The sequence below is a fragment of the Miscanthus floridulus genome, chromosome 11 (assembly GCF_019320115.1).
Source record: "Miscanthus floridulus cultivar M001 chromosome 11, ASM1932011v1, whole genome shotgun sequence".
In the NCBI taxonomy this organism is placed as follows: Eukaryota; Viridiplantae; Streptophyta; class Magnoliopsida; order Poales; family Poaceae; genus Miscanthus; species Miscanthus floridulus.
The window spans coordinates 77,928,435-77,937,452 of NC_089590.1; the positions used below are offsets into that span (position 1 = coordinate 77,928,435).

Here is a 9,018-nt window from a genome sequence, read left to right on the forward strand (position 1 = left end):
CTATGTACTTATATTACTGTCACTTCTGTTTATTACAGGCCATTGTCGCTATGATTCAGAACACAATGGACTAACAACCTATTTATCAGGCACATACATTTGGCTCTTATGTTAATACTTCGTATTCTTACTCAGATGCTGATTCATAGAAAGACTACCATTATCGTCGTCACATGTCCTGTTCCTACATCATCAAGGTCACGTCCGGGCACAAATTTTATCAATGAAGATCAGTACTACATTATTTGACGCACATCCATCAAAGCAAAAAAACCAAAGGAGGGTGACAATATCCCCTCTTACAACTAAAGTGCATCTACTATGAACTGATGATTCGGTATGTGATGCTTCTCAATCTCAAATAGATTAATGCACTACTGGGTTGGGATGATGTCTCTTGCTATTTTTTTTCTAACTTTTGCGTTAGCGACCTCTTCTTTCCATTACTAACAACCAGGTTATTTTCTTTTGAGACAGAGGTTGCACAAGCATATACAGGTGACAGCCACTCAAGAGCAAGATGTACACATTATACACTCCATACTTATAGAGTCTTCACCTATAATGTATATTGCGTTAGCTGCCACATCTACATAAGACATGTAATCTACTCATAGTTTATGTTGTGCTTGTGAAATGTGTAGTTTTTTGCTATGTAGCTAGGCTGTCTCTTAAATTAAACTATTGCCACACGTCTCGCACATCACCTACGTGTGTTTGTTAGTGTTTTTATCGGCATACCATTTATAGTTGAAGATGAAGGAAAGGGAGCCACCATTAATGCGGTCTGGGCTCTGTGAACTATTCAACCTGGCCAAAGAGACGTCGAAACTGCTGATCATCTGGTGTCCAACGAGAAGGTCCTGCCTTGGATAAGGGGTAGTACGTTTAGGGTCCGCTCGTAACTGAAAGAGGTTGGCGGTAGTTTTTATAGAAGAAGAATCTGTGGCATCTCTGCTGATTTCATTTTCACGAGATCCATTTCTTAGAGAAGAAGAATAAAATACAGAGAGGGAATTGCGCAATATTTTACTTGTTCTTGGCTCCGGCAGCAGTGCATTACCAGAATTAAATTAGGGCCTCATTTAGATCCCATTTGGCAGCACTTCTCCACCGGCTTCAGGAGCCGTTTGGAGCCGTTTTCTACCAAACGGGGTAAAGTAAAATAGCTTCACTTGTGAAGCCCATAAAAACATGCTCTCACAGTGATTTTGGGTGGGATGGAGCCAAACAAAAGTGGCTTCTCCCGGCTCCTCCTCTAGGCCCCTAAAAACATGCTCTCACAGGGAAGCCATTTTGCCAAATGATTTATCAAAATCGCTTCAACTCCACCAGTGGAACTATTCGTGGAGCTGAAGCAAAAAAAAATGGCTTCACTAGTGAAGTGAAGCCCTGCCAAACGGGGCCTTAGTTTCTCTCCCTAAAATTTAGACCATATCACATTGAATATTTAGACATATGTATGGAGTATTAAATATAGACTAAAAAATAACTAATTGTACAGATTACGACTAATTTGTGAGAAAATTTTTTAAGCCTAATTAGTCCATGATCTGACAATATGATGTTACAGTAAAACTACGATAAACATGTGCTAATAATAGATTAACTAGGCTTAATAAATTCGTTTTGTGGATTACTGAGAACTTCTGTAATTTGTTTTATTATTACTATCCAAATACTTTCAGTGACACTCTGATTTGATACCCGATGTGACACCCCTACAATTTATCCTCTGGATTTAAACACCACCTAAATGATATGAATAAGACATCAGCAGATCTGTCACAATTGACACTCCCCTATGACCCTCCAATGTGACACCTGATGTCTTGTTTAAATTCAGAGTATAAATTTTTGAGGTGTCATATCGGATGTCACATAGAGGTATTGTATAGGGTATTCGGATACTAATAAAAAAATAAATTACAGAATCCGTTAGTAATTCTCGAGTCAAATTTATTATGCCTAATTAATCTGTTATTAGCACATGTATTACTGTAGCACCACATTATCAAATCATAAATTAATTATGTTTAAAAGATTCGTCTTGTAATTTAGTCGTAAACTGTGTAATTAATTATTTTTTAAATCTATATTTAATATTTTATATACGTCTTAAATATTTGATGGAACATAGAGTAAACTTTAGGGAGGAACTAATCCAGGCCTGAAACTGATTTTTTTTTTCGTCTTTCAAATCTGGCGATGGTGATTGGGGCCGGACGGGGACCCCAGCCCGGGCAGCTCCGCCTCCACGTCCGTGGTAATAAATCGCCCGTCGTCTCCAATTCCCCCCTCCTTTCTCCTTGCCGGCGACCACGAACCAAGAACACGCGCGGCATCCCTGAGCTGAGCCACCAGGCTAGCAAAAACGATTCCTTTCTCTCTCGGATCCCAGCCGCTCCCCAAGCGTGCGCGCGAATTCTCTCCTTGCCTCCCCCAGGTGAGCTTCCCCTGCCATTAGTTTGTTCCTTTTCTAATCCCTCATTATTCCCCTCTACCGCCTTCAATATACTGTTTCGAGATATGTGTTGGTGAATTCGGCGGGTCTTGAGAGAGGGGGAAGGGATTAAAAAAAACTGAAATTTTGTCAGCGTTTCTTGGCTTGGCTGCCCGCTTTAATAATGGCCGCGCGGTTGGTTGTTCCGATTGCCAGGCCAGATGCATTGCTCAGGAGCGCTTGGGCCGTGCGAGCTGCGGGATTTGGGAGATGCGTGCAGTTGAATGCGTGGGATTTGCCGCGATTTCTTTATGCTAATCGCCCTCTCCTCCCGACCCGTGCTCCCCCCGCGTCCGCTCTCCCTTTCTCGTCCCCAGTTGCCGCCGAGCCAATTCAGCGCCGCTTTACTGTTATATAAGCGCGCCTCCGGACCGGACCAGGGCTCTGAGATGTGTTCATCTTTCTCTCCTTGCAGCGCCGTGCTCTTGTGCTGAAGGTCCATGGAGGGGTGCCAACTGCTAGTAGGCTGTAGGATGGAGATGGAGGAGGAAGCGTTCTTTGACTCGCGAGAGGAGCTCACGGCGTCGCCGGCGCCCAGCCCGGGCCCTGCATTGCCGTGGTCGGGAAGCCTCGACAGTGTGTGCCAGAGGAGGGAGCGGTTCATGAGAAGCATGGGCCTAGAGTGCTGCCCGGCTCCCCTGCAGGCCGATGCTGTGGCCACTGTGGGCGATGTCGAGAAGGAGGAGGAGGTTGTGCCGGAATTTGGGAGATTGTGGTCGCAGTCGGATGAGAACGACTGCTCCATGTCGAGTTGGTCCACGGAGGAGACGGGGAGCTCAGTGGATGGTGCCTCGGATGACAATTCTGTCAGTGGATCCAGCCGAGATGATGCTAGCAGCAAGGTGGGCAGGAGTTTCAGTTCATTGTCCCTCATCCAGAGGCTCATGAGCCGCAGTGGTAAGCTTTCTGGTGTTCCCAAGGCGATCGAGAGGAGGAGAAACGGATGGCTTCGGAGGCTGGGCTTGAGGGCTGGTGTCCTCGATCATGGAGGTGATGAGGCTAGCACCAGCTCCTCAGAGAGTGAGCAAAACAGGTGTGGAAGGTATGAAAGGGTCAAGGTCCGTTGCTACAGGAAGCGGTCGAAAGAATTGTCAGCAGTTTATCAAGGCCAAGTGATCAAGGGCCACGATGGGGCCATCCTGACTATGAAGTTTAGTCCGGATGGGCAGTTTCTTGCAAGTGGAGGCGAAGATGGAGTTGTCAGGGTCTGGGGTGTCACACAGTCTGACTGCAAAATTCCCATGGATGATCCTTCTTGTGTTTACCTCAAAGCTCATCGCCAGAGTGGCTTGGCTCCTGTCGATGCTGACAATGAGAAGAAATGCAAAGTCAAGGGTGTGAAGCAATCTGCAGATTCTGCTTGTGTTGTGATTCCAACAATGGTGTTCCAGATCTCAGAGGAACCATTGCATGAGTTCCGTGGTCACTCTGGTGATGTACTGAATCTGTCATGGTCTAACAACAAGGTCAGTACAATGAAATGTGTTTTCGCCCCTCATTTGTAAGGTTTGATTGCATTTTTTCTTTTGTCCTTTCCTTTCTGATGATTGAAATTTTCTACCTTGCAGCATCTACTGTCAGCATCAACAGACAAAACTGTTCGCTTGTGGGAAATTGGATCTGCAAACTGCATCACTGTTTTTCCACACAGCAACTTTGGTAGGCCTATAGTCTCTTAATTGCTGCCTCAGAAGTTTTCAACTATGCTTCTTAATTTGACCTCACCAATTCGCTATGAAAAATTACTTTGCAGTGACTTGTGTCCAGTTCAATCCAGCCAATGAGCATCGATTCATCAGTGGATCAATAGATGGCAAAATCCGTGTATGGGATATTCCCAGATGCAGTGTCATTGATTGGGTGGATATTAGAGACATAATAACAGCGGTTTGCTATCGACCTGATGGAAAGGTATCAGCATGCATTCTGAAGTGGTTTTTTGGCTAACTTGTTATTTCAGTAGTTTGTGAGATTAATCTTCTTTTTCTTTTACATCTTGCAGGGAGCAGTGGTTGGAACCATTACTGGAAATTGTCGATTTTATGATGCATCAGGTAAAAAGAAAAAAAGTTAAATCTTTACTAGCTTTTCAATATCATTTGAGCACATCTCTGCTTTTACTTGAATGATATTCCATATATGCTGACCATAAATACATCTTGATGGATCAGATAATCTGCTGAGGTTTGAGACACAAATTGCACTCAGTGGCAAGAAAAAATCTTCTCTTAAAAGAATCACTGCTTTTGAGGTAAATATCTTCACGAGAAGGAAGGCTTTTATTGCATAGACTACTTCATTAGTCATTTTTCGTTATGATGCTCTTATGTTCTGACTCTTTATTTTATTTTTCATGTCAGTTCTCCCCAAGCAACCCAAGTAAATTAATGGTTACCTCTGCTGACTTGAAGATCAAAATTCTTGATGGAACCATTGTGACTCAGAATTATAGTGGTACGGTCCACATGCTTAGCCTTCATTCTTATTGATCTAAGCGATCATTACATTTTATGTATTATGAACTCATCATTTTATTCATTCAATCAGGACTCCGAACTGGCTCTTGCCAGTCATTGGCAACATTCACTCCTGACGGGCAGCATATAGTTTCTGCTAGTGAAGACTCCAACATTTATGTATGGAACCATGAAAACCAAGATGAGCCTTCACTGAAACATGCAAAAACCATATGGTCCTCAGAGCGTTTCCACTCCAACAATGCAGCCATCGCAATACCATGGAATGGCCAAAAACCCAGAAACCCAGTCTCTTTGGCCTCTCAATTTTTGTCACCACAAGGAGATAACTTCTGGTGCATGAGTAAGGCTGTTAAGTGCAGTTCAAGTCGCAGTGAAGATTCTGCTATTAATAGTTTTGTGTCAAGATTTGCTCCTGGTATTTTCAATTTGAATCAGGAGTTCTCTGAGTCCACCTGCAGAAGTTCAGCAACCTGGCCAGAGGAAATTCTGCCTTCTCGCTCAATTCGTGCAATTTTGGATGAGTCACAGTACAAGTTCCTAAGGAACTGTTTCCAGACCACACCAAACTCCTGGGGTCAAGTGATAGTTACTGCAGGATGGGATGGCAAGATTAGGTCGTTCCAGAATTATGGCTTACCAGCGCATCAGTGATCAGCTTGAGCATTTGCTGAAACTACACAGCAGTTTTGGCACCTCACAGGGCCTGAAGAGAGGTACCCAAGCACCCAGCTATGCTGGTCCAGCGTGTGGTTTCTTGGTACAAGACATCACATGCTCAGTGCTCCTGCTGAATTGTACATGGACCAGTGTTGTACATAATCAACCTGGTGGTCCTTCGAGATCTCCGCATCAGCGGTTGTTCATGGCAGGACCCGTAGATTGTACCTTTTGTAGAAAAATTTTAGTGTAGATCAGATTTCTTCCTTTGCCCCTTATCAATTGCTCATTGATATATACAACAGAAATGTTAGTCTCAGATGAGTGTAAGTTCCCCTCCCATTGTATTGCGGGAGCTCAAGCGGGAACCGCCAGATATATATGTTCCAGTCAAGTATACAAAATTCGTTCATTTTTTTTTTAACTTTGTGCCCTGTTGTTCTGCTCGTTCTTGATCTATACTTTGTCGAATTTCAGTTACAGGTGACTGGTTCTCCGGTTTGACATCATAAGCAGTTCGGTGTGGACCCAGTGAAGCTGCTCTAGAGGTTATTATTGTACCTCTTATGGGGCCTTAGGTTGTTGATCTTTGATTGGTTTGCCATGTTAGTTGAGAATCTCACAAATCTACGGATCCTGATCCTGAATCCGTTAATGATTTGAGCTCAGACCTAGCATTATCTGATGAATGTGCTATCATCTGTTTCCAAGATATTTTCCCCGTGCATTTGATCTGTTCTTCGTTGTCTTTGCGAATCTGTTATCAGTGATTTTATCCTTCTAAATATTTTGTTGTCAATCTTGAGCTACTATGTGGGATAAGATATCCAGATATTTTGGTCGGTTTATGGAACAAGAACCCCATTTGCTGCTAGCACATCACCACTACTTAACTGTACGTTTCTCTGGAGGTTGAGTTCCCTGCTATTCTGAGGCTGGCAAGCCTCCCAATGCATGTGGTCGTCATGACATTCGTCCGGACGTCAATGGATTCAACTTGGATCGAGGCAAGGCGATCATTGATTGCCTCTAAATTTTTAACAACTTGGCCAAGATTGGTGATCCTGGTTTTGTCAAACATTAGGTTACTCAGTCTGCATGATTGACTAATGTAAGTCCAATGCAAGGTAGATAATGGATTTTCAATCTTTCCTGCTTTTGGGTACTGATAGTGTCAGCGGTGAGGCCATGCTGACATCTGACACTGCGACGATTATGGAGTATTATGGATGCGTACAGGAAATTCGTTTCAATCCGGAGGAGAGACTTCACTGCTGCCCAGAATCGAGGCGTGTAAGTTCCGTAGTTTGATCACATACTGAGATTGATTTTTGCAGCTTAACATGGTAAGGCCTGAATACTCTGACCACGAAAAAACTATGAACTAAAAAAAATTATGTTATCAAGGTCCAATTTCCATTTCCTGCCATAGTTGGACCAGACCACTAGGTCATCAGAATTGAGCAATTTAGTCAAGGCCTTGTTTAGTTGGCGAAAGTTTTTAGAAAATGGTACTGTAGCACTTTCGTTGTTATTTGACAATTAGTATCCAATCATAGTCTAATTAGGCTTAAAAGATTCATCTCGTGAATTTCGTCTAAACTGTGTAATTAGTTTTGTTTTTTATTTATATTTAATGCTTCATGTATGCGTCCAAAAATTCAATGTGATGGGGAATCTTGAAAAATTTTGCAAAATTTTGGGAACTAAACAGGCACCAACAACGGCTAGCTTAAAGTTGAGTAATAGAGAATTCGTCAGGTTGCAGCCTTGCTTCAACTTCAAACTTTGCATGTCTCTGGTTATTAGGTCCTCGCTGACCTCCTTCACTGACCCTCTGCTTAGGTCATACCTACTGTACATTTTTTTAACTGTCAGGGTTGCCACTATGCTTCCAATTCACCGCGGTTCACCGTCCTGCAATTCAACGAAAACAAAAAAAGAGAACCGGTCCCGCGTAGTCAGAACACGTTGGAAAAGCCGAGAAAGCCTCCGCTGCGGATTCAGAAACCTGTATTGAAACCACCAGTAAACGGCTAGAGTAAACGCCGGGAACAGTAGGAGGGAATTTCCGAATTTACCACGCTTTGAATTACTCTGCGCAGCGGGCAGCGCGGCGCAGACCTGCAGGCTGCAGCACAGGCACAGCAGAGTAGTCTGAACATTCTGGCCAGGCTCGAATCATTGCGCTGGTCTCAACTGATCAACTCCCTAGGCAGGCATAATTGCGTCGGTTTGCAGCTCATCACATCACCTGCTTGCTCATTTTGCATTCGCAGCACCACCGCATACCGATCCGTGCATGCACAGAGATCATAAAATAAAAATAACATAAACTAGTAACATCCGTGCGGTCTTCAGTTTGCAACCAGATTCCGTTTACGTCCTCGGTGACCTCATCGCCGCGGCCTCCGTTCCCCAGCGCGTGCCAAGCAAAGCAAGTGGCCACCACGGCACGTCGGCACCACCCACCAGCGGCAGCCTGATTGCCGCCTGCACTGCACTGCACGGGGAATGGCAAATCCGAGGTGTGCCATGCCGTGCGTGCCGCACGAAGATCGCCGCGAGCACGGTAAACAAAGACCCCCTGTGGTGGGCCGTGGGCTGTTGTGGCACAGTGCGATCAAGGCACCAATACATGCGGGCATGCGGCAATACATTTTTGCAGAGCAGTGCTCCGGATCCGAGCGCCGTTTGTTTGGAGCTGTTTCTGAGAGAGAGCTGCAGTGCAGCGTCGTCTGGATTTGTCCGTGGGGGATCCCCCGGGGCATCAGCAGCATCAGCATGTTGTCATATGGCAACTGTCTTGTGCTGTAGCAGCAGTGGGAGACATGCAGGTACAGCATCCACCACTGCGGGTTCAGCAGATTCAGAGCGGCGGTGGACACGGGACGAGCCACAGTCGCATCGCCACTGCCTTGCCTGCTCCCGGCCTCCGATCACCGCTCATGCGCGATGCGATCTCGGAGGGTGGGGGTGTGGAAAAAATGGAATTATCAGGCGAGCTACAGGGACAGCTCACGCACGCACGACGCGGAATGATTCGTTGGTTTTCTCATGGACCCCTCCCCAAGAGCGCTCGTCCTGTACCCGCCAAAGGAAGCAGTGCCGAGGCAGTTTAGGCAAAGGTGATAAAAAGCAGCATCTGTGCTATGCTTGGACATCCAAGAGCAGAAAAATATTCGTTCCAAAAAAGAAAAACTGTGCCTCCGTGTATATGTATTCGCAGACTGCGTTGTCTCGTACTCGTACTCTCGTTAGGTGTCAGACTGTCATGGTTTCACGTGATGATGAAGGATGAGTAGTTTGTTAGTGCTGTAGTTTGCTGCACGACCTGAGGCGGCACAACGGTAAATGTGCAATGCATCCTCGATCGTC

The 9,018-nt window shown here is 45.0% G+C and overlaps 1 protein-coding gene across 2 annotated transcripts; it reads left to right on the forward strand.

The window, feature by feature from the left end:
• The first annotated feature begins 2,282 nt into the window (after nucleotides 1-2,282).
• On the forward strand, nucleotides 2,283-6,066 carry LOC136493488 (uncharacterized). 2 transcript variants are annotated; one of them, XM_066489578.1, is made up of 8 exons: nucleotides 2,283-2,446; nucleotides 2,660-3,969; nucleotides 4,072-4,162; nucleotides 4,257-4,414; nucleotides 4,506-4,557; nucleotides 4,675-4,754; nucleotides 4,864-4,957; nucleotides 5,051-6,066. In XM_066489578.1, exons 2-8 carry the CDS (start codon nucleotides 2,944-2,946, stop codon nucleotides 5,632-5,634), a joined length of 2,085 nt encoding a protein of 694 aa, XP_066345675.1. In that variant the 5' UTR covers nucleotides 2,283-2,446; nucleotides 2,660-2,943; the 3' UTR covers nucleotides 5,635-6,066. The 2 variants fall into 2 exon arrangements, with proteins under 2 accessions (XP_066345675.1, XP_066345676.1); XM_066489579.1 differs by having other exon boundaries at nucleotides 2,919-3,969.
• The last annotated feature ends 2,952 nt before the right edge of the window (nucleotides 6,067-9,018 follow it).